This window comes from Rhincodon typus, chromosome 26, assembly GCF_021869965.1.
Source record: "Rhincodon typus isolate 14 chromosome 26, sRhiTyp1.1, whole genome shotgun sequence".
Taxonomy (NCBI): domain Eukaryota; kingdom Metazoa; phylum Chordata; class Chondrichthyes; order Orectolobiformes; family Rhincodontidae; genus Rhincodon; species Rhincodon typus.
In genome coordinates, this window is record NC_063357.1 from 5363906 (window position 1) to 5377323 (window position 13418).

General features: G+C 38.8%; 1 protein-coding gene across 4 annotated transcripts in view; it reads right to left on the bottom strand.

The window, feature by feature from the left end:
* The window catches only part of LOC109911143, a 105991-nt gene that overhangs the window by 55820 nt on the left and 36753 nt on the right, over nt 1-13418 (bottom strand). For all 4 annotated transcript variants that reach the window (XM_048612442.1, XM_048612441.1, XM_048612444.1 and 1 more), the window contains exons 11-13: nt 9447-9590; nt 6203-6364; nt 3272-3387 (exon numbers count right to left, since the gene is read on the bottom strand). In XM_048612442.1, coding sequence (XP_048468399.1) covers nt 3272-3387; nt 6203-6364; nt 9447-9590 — 422 coding nt within the window. The remainder of the gene's footprint in view (nt 1-3271; nt 3388-6202; nt 6365-9446; nt 9591-13418) is intronic.

Sequence of the window (13418 nt, forward strand, 5' to 3'; positions counted from 1 at the left end):
AGAATCCCCCTCGTCCTCACGTACCACCCCACCAACCTCCGGATCCAACGCATCATCCTCCGACACTTCCGCCATCTGCAATCCGACCCCACCACCAAAGACATCTTTCCCTCCCCACCCTTATCTGCTTTCCGGAGGGACAACTCTCTCCGTGACTCCCTTGTCCGCTCCACACTCCCCTCCAGCTCCACCACACCCGGCACTTTTCCCTGCAACCGCAGGAAGTGCTACACCTGCCCCCATACCTCCTCCCTCACCCCCATCCCAGGCCCCAAGAAGACTTTCCACATCAAGCAGATGTTCACCTGCACATCTGCCAATGTGGTATACTGCATCCGCTGTACCCGGTGTGGCTTCCTCTACATCGGGGAAACCAAGCGGAGACTCGGGGACCGCTTTGCAGAACACCTACGCTCGGTTCGCAACAAACAACTGCACCTCCCAGTCGCGAACCATTTCAACTCCCCCTCCCATTCCTCAGACGACATGTCCATCCTGGGCCTCCTGCAGTGCCACAACGATGCCACCCGAAGGTTGCAGGAACAGCAACTCATATTCCGCTTGGGAACCCTGCAGCCCAATGGTATCAATGTGGATTTCACAAGTTTCAAAATCTCCCCTCCCCCTACCGCATCCCAAAACCAGTCCAGCTCGTCCCTGCCTCCCTAACCTGTTCTTCCTCCCACCTATCCCCTCCTCCCACCTCAAGCCGCACCTCCATCTCCTACCGACCAACCTCATCCCGCCCCCTTGACCTGTCCGTCCTCCCTGGACTGACCTATCCCCTTCCTAACTCCCTACCTACACTCACCTTTACTGGCTCCATCCCCGCCTCTTCGACCTGTTTGTTTCCTCTCCACCTATCCTCTCCTCTATCCCTCTTCTATCCGCCTCCCACTCTCTCCCTATTTATTTCAAAACCCCCTTCCCCTCCCCCTTTTCTGATGAAGGGTCTAGGCCCGAAACGTCAGCCTCTCTGCTCCTATGATGCTGCTTGGCCTGCTGTGTTCATCCAGCCCTGCACCTTGTTGTTTCGGATTCTCCAGCATCTGCAGTTCCTACTATCTCTGTCAAAACATTTCATTATTTTGGTCTGAAATTATACACAATATGAATAGATAAAGTTTGTTACAAAACAGTGATCTCAATAATGGGTTCTGATGTTGTTATGAATTGTGATAACAAAAGTCAAAAAATTCTATAGCCCTTGGGGATCAAGGGGATTACAACCATCCAGGTTTGTTCCATAGACTCAGGATGAAAAAATTAATTTCCCAGAAGCTTCTTTGAACAGCTTCAGGAAGAAAAAAATAGAGGCATTAAAAGAAAGTTCCTTTTCCATTTGTTTGAACTCTTTAACTTATTAGTTATAAACATATTGGAGATAGGGGAAAAAGCTGCTTGACCAGGCAGTGAAGAAGAGAAGTTGTTGGAGGCAAGACGCACATAATGAAATTTCCAGGAATGAGTTCAACCACATTGGCAACCTTGGTGTTTTGCTACACTAGGGTAAGGACTGTGAAATTGAACACTAGTAGCAAAGTGTACTTTGTTAGCAAGTGATGATTCCCACATTGAAAATGAATAATTATAGTATCATTGCACTAAGTTAATCAAATAACAATTAAGAACTGGGCATGTGTTACACATTGAAGAAAAATTCCAAGTGTTTTTCTTATAAATTTACAATTTTGACATAAACCTGTCGCCTTGATTGTGAGGAAGTGAAACATTCAGCTTTCTCTATCTTTCTTCTCCTCACATCCCTTCCTGCTTTATAATTCGATATAGCTCTAAGTGTATAAGCAGTTTAATGCAGGTATCAATGTATCAGCCCTGAGTGCCTCACTTCAGCAAAGTGCAGGGGACATCATGATGGAGCTGAATCTGCCCTCAAAATGTCCAAATGTGCACACCTTATTTACAAGGAGCGAGAAACTTGGCCCATTCTTTTCCTTTCAAGCCTGAAATCAACTGCTTTGCCCTTACTGTCATCGTGGGTGAAACGGATTTCCCAACACACGTTAGTGAGTAAGCTTGGTATGCATGGCTTAGTGGAACAATCTAATGTTCAACAATCCTCAAATAAATTGAGTCTAAAAGTTTTTGAACAAGGCTATGAAGACACCAGAATCCACTGGGGCAATAGGTTACTTTAAGAACTTAGGAGGAGGCCATTTAGCCTCAAGCCTGTTCCACCACGGAGTAGGATATTGGCTGATCTGCCAACTAGCTCCATATAATTGACTTTGCCCTATATCCCATAATACCTATGGTTAATAAAATCTAACAATTTCAGTTTTAAAATTAACAGTTGATCTAGCATCAATCACCATTTGCAGAAGACAGTTCTAAAGTTTTACCATTCTTTGTATGAAGAAGTGTTTCCTAATTTTATTCTTGAAAGATCTGGCTCTAAAGTTTAGACCATGTCCCTCTTCTTATACACCCCAGCTAACAAAAATAATTCTTCCTATTCTATTCTATTTCTTTTCCTTTTCTTTGTAGATTAATCCTCTCGCTTTTTTTTTATTCATAAAATCATAGAATCCCTACAGTGTGGAAACAGGCTATTTTGATAACCATCAGCAATATACATGCTTTTTAGTCTTGCGGATACTGTCATTACATATCACAGCTCCTCTTTTGGAACAAAGATTATGAGGCAGTATGCGTGTGCATACTATCAATTTTAAGGTGATTGACAGGGAATTTGTAACCTAACCTTGGTGGCGATCTGGAGCCAAGCAGTTCCCAACAAAACACCACTGCCTTGGTATCAATCAGCATCATTTGTTAAACAAAAAAAAAACTGAAAATTCTTACAGTGTGGAGCTGGAGGAACACAGTAGGCCATGCAGCAGCAGAGGAGCAGGAAAATTGACATTTCGGGTCAGGACCTTTCTTCTGATTAATAAGGTGCTATATAAATTCTACTTTTCTTACTTTCAGTCACTACTACAACCTTGTAGCAAGCATATTAATTTATAAACATATTTTGCATCATTATATTTGGGAATTGTCAAAAGCTCCTATTTCCGATCAAATGTGGCTACATGAGAGTGCTGCTAATGAAGGTAATAAAAGTTATTAGAGATGATTTTCTTTTGTCTAATTGGAAAGCAGCTTTCTTGTGAAGAAGTGTCCTGACCCAAAACGTCAACTTTCCTGCTCTTCTGATGCTGCTTGGCCTGCTGTTTTCCTCCAGCTCCACACTGTGTTATCTCTGACTCCAGCATCTGCAGTTCTTACTATCTTTGAAAATTCTTACCTCAATTTTAGTTGGTTCAATCCAGGGATATCAGTTGGTAGGCCACCTTGTTGCAAATGAATCCAAGATCTTTGAATATCTAATGTATATAGGTGACTGGCATGAACAAGGAATACCTTAGGAACAAAACATTTTTAGTAACAACCAAATGTATATTGAACCAGTCTGGGACAGAGGCCTCTTCCCTACTTTACATGGGGGTAATTTATCTGTAATGATTATCCCTTTCTGGCAAATCTGAAGGCAAGGACACAGTCAAATCTCCTGACTCAACATTTTAAGGCCAACATCCTCATTTCTGAACAATTAATTTTGTTTCATTGATACCACTTCTACATTGTGCTTGCCAAAACATCAATCATGGCATTTAGTGCTGTCTGCTATGTAAGTTTGGTGTGGTGGGGGCAGAGGAGTTTGCAGGTGAGAATCCTGCCACACTTGTTTCCACTTCAATTAAATTCACACAGAAATGAATGGATGGTTTTTCTTCCTTGTCACTGATTGAGGCCCTGAAGCGGGCACTCGAAGTGGATTGTTGCTCATGAAGACTGGCTGATATGTTCATCGCTGTAACAGTTATTTGGTTACAAAAATTACTTATTGTTTAGAGAATTCAGAGATGCTTTAATAAGGTGCTATATAAATTCGACTTTTCTTACTTTCAGTCACTAACACAACCTTGTAGCAAGCATATCAATTTCTCAACATATTTTTTGCATGATTATACTTGGGGATTGTCAAAGCGCCTATTACTGATCAAATGTGGCCACATGAGAGTGTTGCTAATGGAGACACTGGTAGTCTCCATTAGTTATTAGAGATGATTTTCTTTTGTCTAATTGGAAAGCAGCATTCCAAACACAAGGAAGATTTGTGCTGGTTAGTAATTCTAATGAAACAATTAACATTTTCATAAACGCAGAATGTAAGCAGGCAGAATATCTCATCACATGCTTAAGGGTAGTTTAAGAAAATACAAATAGGAAGAAGTTATTTGGTCCATCCCAGCCTATTTGACCACAGACAAAGCTCCTCTGTAATAAGAAAAGGGGAGATAGTCTGTTTGAGATTCTTTGAACCTTCTATGTCATTCAATTAAATAATTGACATTACCAAATCATTTAGTGTCCTGACAAAAGGTTCTTCAATATCTATCTCAAAGATTTCTGAAAATCAAAACATAGTATAGTACTGTAATAATTTATATTGCTATATGAGAAAAATCAAGAATTATAAAGTTGCTAAAGACAAAGGATTTTAACATGTGAACTGATAAAGGTATTCATTCCAGTTGCACCAATGGTGTAAAAGCTCTCCATGTTATTTTCAATTTAGAAACAGAAAATCAACTGATTATCAATGTCTCAATTGGCAAAATTCTCAAATGTAATCAAATCTAGACAAACAAATCAAGGGTTATGGGGGACAGGCAGTAAAGTGGCATTAAGGCCACAAGCAGGTGTCATGCCTAACACACAGGAAGATGGTTCTACTTGTTGGAGGTCAATCATCTCAGCCGAAGGAGATCACTACAGGAGTACCTCCTGTACAGGAGTGTGACAAAAACAGCAAGTGCTGATGAAATTCAGCAGATCTGGCATATCTGTGGAGAGGAGAACAGAGTTAACATTTCAAGTCTAGTGACCCTTCATCAGAATGTTCTGCCAATTCTTTATCCATGTTAATATACCAACCCCAACACCACAGGCTCTCATCGTATTAAGTAGCCTTTTCTGTGGTACCTTATCAAAGCCTTTTGGGCTTCCAAGTATAGTACTTCTTGTGGTTTCCCTTTATCCATCCCCTGGTTGTTGACTCCTCAAAAAGTTGCGATAGATTTATCAAGCATTATTATCCATTCATGGAGCCATGCTAACTGTGTTTGTTTATATTATGTTCTGTTATTACACCCTTCATAATACTGTAACATTCTCCAAATCACACATATTAAGCTAACTGGCTTATTGATATCTGTTTATTTTTCGTCTCCTTCTGTTTTGAATAAAGATGTTGGTATTTCTGCAGTTTTCCAATCCTTTGGGACTTTTCCTAATCTAATGATTCTTGGAAGATTCCTACCAGTGCTCCACTAACTCTGTAGCTACTTCCTTTAGTAATCTAATTTGTAATTCTTCAGTTCCGGGTGACTTATTGGCCTTTAGCCCCATTTATTTCTCTAACATTTTTTCTCTAACGATAGTTGTTGTATTTATTGCCTCCTCAGCTTTTGCTTTTCGTTTAGTGTGTTTGAATTGCTATTCATGAAGGCAGCTCATCGCCACTATTTTGAGGACAAAGAGAAATGGACAATGAATGTTAGCTTAGCCAGTGATGACTACATCCCATGAACGAATGGTTCAAAAAAAAAAAAAAAAAATCACATCAGCCATAACCTTATTGCATAGCGAAGCAGGCTCAATGGCTGAATGGTGCACCCCTGCACCTATTTCTTTTGATGTTATGTTCTAAGAAGCAGCAGGGAGTTGTTTAAGTCCCCAGATTATAATACATTAAATGCACATAATGCACTTGAATAATATATTTACAAATATATTTTAAAAATTTCCCATTACTTCCTTGCGCTATGATTTATTAGTTATCCGAGAGCATAGCAATGACACCTGATGTGAAGAACCAGGTTAATTTAGTGATTTTGTTTTCTTAATTGCAGTAATAATTTTTGGTTAAGATTTATTAATTTTACTGGAATGTGATGATAAATTCTTACTGTGGATATATCTAAATGATTATAATTAGAATAATGTAGTAACCCAAATCATGAATCAAATAAACAGCTGTTTCAATCTGGAAACTTTTTGTTAGATTTTCATCATGAGTAAACTCCAGGCCTTAGAGACAGTCTCCTGGAATTACCACAAGTTCGAGGGTCTTCCTTTTTTTAAAGTGTTAATAATATAGATATTGTTCTACCTCTTTCAAACTTTGATGATCAGTGGCCGCCATCAAATATTCCTTCTGTAGCAGGAGGACAGCCAGGCAGAAATCCTCCATCACCTGAAGCTTCCAGTCTTGCATGAACAGCTGGTCCCAGATCAACAACACCGCTGGCAGATGCAAGATGCTGACAAAACCCTGGGGCAATTATCGTTAAGTGACACACAAAATAAATTGTAGTTTCAGATCATCCAGTGCCATAGTGAGTATGCTAACTATCTAGTGCAACATTGAGTCATGTAGATCAGACAAATTCAAACCTTAGTTGTGCTGAGTTTGTTGCATAGGAACAGCAGGAAGCCCCTCAAGCTGGTTCCACTGGTCAGTGTCAATGTGATCATGGCTAATCTGCAACAACTTCATGTCCCCTCCTTAGCCCCATATCCCTTAATATCTTTGGATAATAGACATAGTTTCAATCACCATTTATGGAACAGCCTTCTAAATTTCAACCATCTTTTGCAAGTAGAAGTTCCCTAATCTCACTGTTAAAGTTTTAGGTCATGTCCCATTGTATTAGACTATCTAATCACGAGAAGTAGTTTCTCTCCATTTACCCTAATTTTAATAAAATTGCCCTTCACCTCCTGAATTTCAGGGAATACAACACTAGTTTTTGTCATTATTGTTGATTTAGACATATTATTTTAATGGGGACTGAAACAACACCACAGAGGCCGGTATCCAATCACGGAGACCAGCTTCCACAGGCCCAGCTCTCAGAGTGATCAGTATCTCTGACATTCCTGTTTATATTTGTCAACCAGGGCTCCCTGATTGGACCAGATTAACAGCCCCAATCACTGAACTGATTCTATTCCACCCGGCTGACCTCGTTACAATCACTACAGGGACGGATTTAATAGAGGATTCTGGATGTTCGAATACAGATCCCCAAACATAGTATGTAGGTACAGCATGTGATTACAAAGAAGGGTCTAGGCCCAAAACGTCAGCCTCTCTGCTCCTATGATGCTGCTTGGCCTGCTGTGTTCATCCAGCCCTGCACCTTGTTGTCACAAATAGAATGTCGTTGTTTATTACAAAGGGGAATGGAATGTAACAATAGCGAAGTTTTGCTACAGGTCTACAGGGCAATTGTGAGACTGCATCTAGAGTAATCGGTACAGTTTTGATCTCCTTAGTTAGGAAAGGACATTACTAAATTTGAATAAACCTCTGAGTACTTCATCTGAAAGATGAAGGAATTATCTTATGAGGATAGGTTAAGTTTAGGAGAAAGTGAGGTGCCTTATTGAAATATATAAAATCCTAAGGGGACTTGACAAGCTGGATGTTGAAAGGAAGTTTCCCCTTGTGGGAGAAACCATAAAAGGATATTCGATTTAAGGCATAAGTGAGAAAACAGTTTCTCTCAGGATGGTAATGAGCTTGTAGAATTCCTTTCTACAATAGGGTACAGGTAGCAGCGACTTTGAATATTTTCAATGGAGTTAATTAGATACTTGACTAACAAGAGAACCAAGAATTTGAAACGTAGGTAGGAAAGTGGTGTTGAGAGCATAATCAGACTGGCCATGTTCTTATCAAATAGTATAACAAGCTTGAGAGACAAAATGACCAACACCTGCTCTTAATTTACATCTCCTTTTAGAAAAAAGGATAAAAAGACTCTCCTTTTAACTTAATCCCACAAGTTGTGTTATAATTCTCGTAATCATATGCTACACTTCCTCCAAGTTTATGAATATCTATCCCAAAGTACGGTGTCTAGAACTGTTCACATATTCCAAGTGTGGTCTGACCAGGGCTTTGTACAGATGAAATTTGAATTCTAAACCCCTAGTAACCTTATCATCTAAAATATAAAGGCCAGCATTCCGAAACTCTTTCTTTTGTGTTAGTTCACAACACTGGTAATGATTTGTTTATCTACCCACAAATCTACTTGGACCTTTTTAAACTCTTTCTAGGTTTTTTTTTCCCATTTAGAATGTTCTACCCCTTTAAGGCCCAACGTGGGTGATCTCACATTTGCCTACATTGAAATTCATTGGTCACAAATCATACCCATTCATTTAATCCACACAAATTCTCTTTGTTATTTCATGCTTGCATACAAGTACTTGCAATCCTATCTTTCCTGGTGTCACTGACACAGGTAGTGATATGTCAACAATTAAACTTGGTACTCCAGAGCTTTGAAGAAGGAATTAAAATATATCATGTTTTGTCTTGATTTATATTTGTATGCAATCTTGAGATTTGGAATAAAAATATATGTGGATATTAGCAAGGGAATGAAATGCTAATGATGCTCCTACAGTTGAATAGCTTAATGACCTCACTGTTTTTAAAAGTAATAAATCCAATCAATCAATCAGTCAGTCAATGAGGCAATTGAAGAATGGCCAGTGTTATGATGCAAGCTGATGGTAGTGCTGGACAAGACAGATCCTAAAAATTGAGAAATAGCTTGATAAGGCATAAGTTTTATATTTGCTATTTGTTTAGTGTGGTAGACAGTCTTTGAACTGCTAATTTACTTTTAATTAAAGCTGATAAAAGTTTAATACACACAAAAGGAAAAAGGACATAAAAAGTGGTTGAAACAATTTTACTCCAAATATCAAAATAGAGACTGAATCCTTTTTCCTTAACAGCACCACAGACACTCAAACCTCAGTGAAGGGGCATCTGCCTGCACTTTAAAGTTCCTAGTTCAATTAGAACAGCTGTAATTGGTTTTTGAAGCCTTCTTCATATTGACCTCTCAACACTTTAAGGACAAATATATACGTTTTCCATGTTCTCAGCTTCCATCGGTGTTATTCTTCAGGAGTTTTCTCCTAAACTGCTTAGGACGTATTCTCCAGTTCTAACATTCATAGAGATTGCTAAACCAACAACAGCTTGTCATAGCCGTTTGTTTCCCTGTGTCATAGGATATCACAGCCCCATGTTTGTCTTCCTTCTAGCCTTGTTTCAAATGCACTGAACCGGTCAGCTCATACCTGTACTCCAAGGCTCTAAACCTTCATCATGCTACTGCGGAACCGCACACGCAAATATAAATCAAACCCAAATAGTAATAATAATGCACCATGAATCTTCATCACATTAGCATCTATCAAACCAAATGTGCGCCATCTGACATCCTCCTGAAGTCAAAAATGGAAGAAAAAAACGTTGAAGACTTGTATTTATATTGTGCCTTAGGACATTCCAAATATTGTACAAACCCCTCTGCTGTTCTTACCTCTCCCATCCATTTCCTGAAGACAATTAGTGGATTTCTTAATAATTCTTTGCTAATGCGAGGTAATTCTTCAGAGCCAAGCCTAATATTATGCAATTCCTCAGCTTGTGTCTTCTCCCAAGCAATCTGCTCCAATAAGAATTCCTGAATCCAAAACAAAACCAAATTTTAAAAATCAACTGACACTAGAATAGCATGAAATGGGAGGTCTCTGGGCATGGACATTCTTCTCTTAAAAAGGCAACTTCATGCAATAAGTGAGGCCAGCAAGGTTGACTTTCCCAATGTTGGTTACAGATCTCAATGGCGGTTGTAGCATGGTGTTGCCAAACACCTGAGAAAAGGTTGCACACTCACCTTCTGACCAAAATAACAAAAAGAAAAAAATTATGTTATCAAGAAATAAAACTCGAGAATTTTTAGCAGTAAATAAAAGCTAACATTGATCTGATATAAATGCAAAATAGTGTAGATGCTGGAAATCTGAAATAAAAACAAATCCTGGAAATATTTGCTAGGTCTAGCAGCATTTGTGGAAACAGAAACAAGGTTAAATGTTTTAGATCTGGGAGTTTTCATTAGAATTGGGGAAAGTTAAACTTATAACTGCCTGCAAGTATTAAATGAAAGGGATGAGAGGATACGAAGAACACATGCGACAATACGTGACAGGGAACAGGAGCAGGACGTCAAAATGTTTAATGGTGCAATGTCAATGTCAAAACAAAAGATACGTCTCAAGGAAAAGAAGTGGAATACTGCAGATGCTGGAATTCTGAAACAAAAAGCAGAAAGTTTTGGGAAAATGCAGCAGGTCTGGTAGTATTTGTGGAGAGATAAACAGAGTTACCATTTCGAGTCCAGTATGACTGCTTCAGAACACGGTGTCTAAAAGGTAAAGTTGCCATAGTCTACCAAAACACAGGGCTACTCTTTCGTGAGAGAGAGAGAGATGGTGGTTTAACCTGAGGGTCACCACGCCTTAGGCAAGGGGAGACATTGAGAACGTGAGTCATTCACAGTAACCAGAGGAATCATGAATGGCAGGATTCTGAATAGGTGCTATTCATAAGCAAAGTAAATTAAATAAGAGAGGAGGAAAATAACAAAAGAATAATAAAACAAAACAAAGTCAGGGATTAATATCTAAAATTGCGTTATTCAAATGATGAGTTCAGAAACCTATTACATTTCTAATTTTTCCAATGAAACTTCACATACCTAAATAGTAACTCTGCTTCTCTCTACATAGATGCTGCTAGCTCTGCTTGAGTATTTTCTCCATTTTCCATTTTTATTTTTAAGACCTGATGTAGGCCACAAAGTGACACAGTTACGTGGAATTCTCAGCCTGGATTATCTGCAAAATTTTTGAAGTGGAACATTGGAAATGCAGCCTTCTATACTGTTGTCAATTATAAATACAAATTGGTGATGCTAAGACAATTGTCTCAATTTTAATGGCTAAAGCCTTTTTCCTCATTGTAGTTCAGACAATAAAACAAAGCTAGGGTCCTTGTTCATGATTTATGTCCTACCACATTCAAACAACCAAATGAAAAATAACCTACTACTCAGGTATTTAGCAGATTTAATAACAAATGGCAAACTCAATACAACTTGGAATAAAAATGTCATCCAGTGGCCATATTTGTGGCTGTATGAATGTGCAGATTCATATAGGATTCACATGCCAAAGACACAGTCAATAGTTGACATTATACTGATGCACATCGCTTGTATTTCAACTTGCTGGGTTTTTTAAAAAAGACTGCTAAATACTTTGGTAGTAAGGTGATTTTTTATTTTGCTGTTTGTATGTTGCAAGGGCAAGATTTGCTCTTTAACAGAAACTTTCCAAACAAACTTTATCAGAAAAAAGAAAACTCTGTTGTAACAGACTGTGATGGCCTGAACAATAGTGAATGTGTTATCAAATTAACTACTAGTCAGCTTTTCTAATAGTTCAGTTGGTAAAGTCAGTGTGAAACCAAAATATAATGACCCGTGGCTAATTTGTGCTTTGTGCTGAATTAGCTGTGATCTCAGCTTGAATGGAGATGGCCTTGGTGCCCTGGACAAGGGAGGAAATAAATCAATGAACACTCTTTATCCTGTTGGATATCTAGTAATCCTTGCAGGAAAGGGACGTTTGGACACTGGATAAGGACATGATTAACCTCATCTGTGATACTCTTCCTAGGAACAAAGGAACATGGGATCATGGGAACAGGAGCTAGCCATTAATCCTCTCCAGCCTGTCCCGTCATCATTCAATTCAATCATTGTTGACCTGTTCCTTAACTCCATCTACGCGCATTTGTCCCGCACCCCTTCAGACCCTTGCCTAACATTACTTAACAATCTCAGTTTTGAAACTTTTATTTGACTTACAGCCTCAAGAGGTTTTTGGGGAAGAGATATCTGGATTTCCACTGCCCTTTATTTGAAGATGGGCTTCTTGACTTCAGCCTTGAAGCTTATCTTTAAATTTAAAGCTCTGCTCCTTCTTCTGGACTCTCCCTCAAGGAGACAGTTACTCTCTGTGTACGCTATCAAATTCTTTGATCACTTTAAACACCTCAATATTAGCATCTCTAAATATTCTATAATCAAGGGGTTTATAAACTTATAGTCCTCACAATTTAACTTTTTCATTCATGGTGTCATTCTGTTAAATCTAAATTGCACCCATTAAGCCAATTCATTAGTTTGTCAGCATCACTGTCAAGACTGTCATGGGAAGAATACCACGGGTAACAGATGCAAGGACCATAACACATCACAGATCAATACCTTTAGTAAAAGAAGGGAGAACAAAAGAAAGTTTTGAAAGGTAACTACAAGAACATGCATTATGTAACACTTTCAACAGCAATATTGAAGTATGAGGCTTTGCTCTCCATAATGTGCCTCATAGGATGGGATTGAAAACAGTACATCTTGTTGAAGACATTTCTGATTACATCAGAAAATCTGAAGAATGACTAATCATGCACGCCAACTTCCCAAACGTCTAATCCAAATACGTTCGAGGGAGGTTTCATTCCTGGATGCAAAACCTCACAAAATTTACTTCTTTTAAGTCTATCTGGTATTTTTTCACACATGTGCAATTATAATTTAATGTATTTTTGAATGTAACACATACATTTCCATCTTACAGATTTATTAGATTAATAGAAATGAAAAAGAAAGCAGGGGAGCTGGTGGTGTAGTGGTACTGTCAATGGACTTATAATCTTGAGACCTAAGCTAATGTATGGGATCCCATGAGTTCAAATCCAGCCTTGCAACTAGTAGTTTACAATGGCGAACCCAAGACAATTGTCAATTGTCATAAAAACTCATCTCTGCACTCAGTTGTGTCAAACCTGGTAAAGAGTCTAAAAGACCACTGGCAAACCTAAGAGACCAAAGGTATCCTTATAACTTCAGGGGATTTGTGCCAAAATTTGGAGAGCAGACTAGCAACACAAAAACAAAGTGCTGGAGAATTAACAGGTCTGGCAGCATCTATGGAGAGAGAAAGAGTTGTCAAGGAATAGCTTCAAGTTTATACTCACAGAATTATGCCTTATCGAAGACACAAGAGCAACGGTAGGCCATTTAGCCCTCATACCTGTCCTCCAATTCAATAAGATGATGGCTCATCCGACTCTAGCCTTGTCTCCTTTTTGGTGTTAGCTCCTCACAGCCCTCAACTCCCCAATATTTCAAAAATCTAACTACTTCCTCTTTAAATACTTTGTGATCTAACCTCCATAGCTTCCTAGTGTAGAACATTCCAGATATTAACTATCCTCTGTGAGAAGAAATCCCTTTGCACCTTAGTTTTAAATGAGTCTCCCCTTATTCTGTAACGCATTAGAGATTCCCCACTAGTAGAAACATTTTCTCAATATCTACCCTGTCAAACCCCTCAGAATCAATTAATAAGATCACCCTTCACTCTTCTGATAAATAAATGCC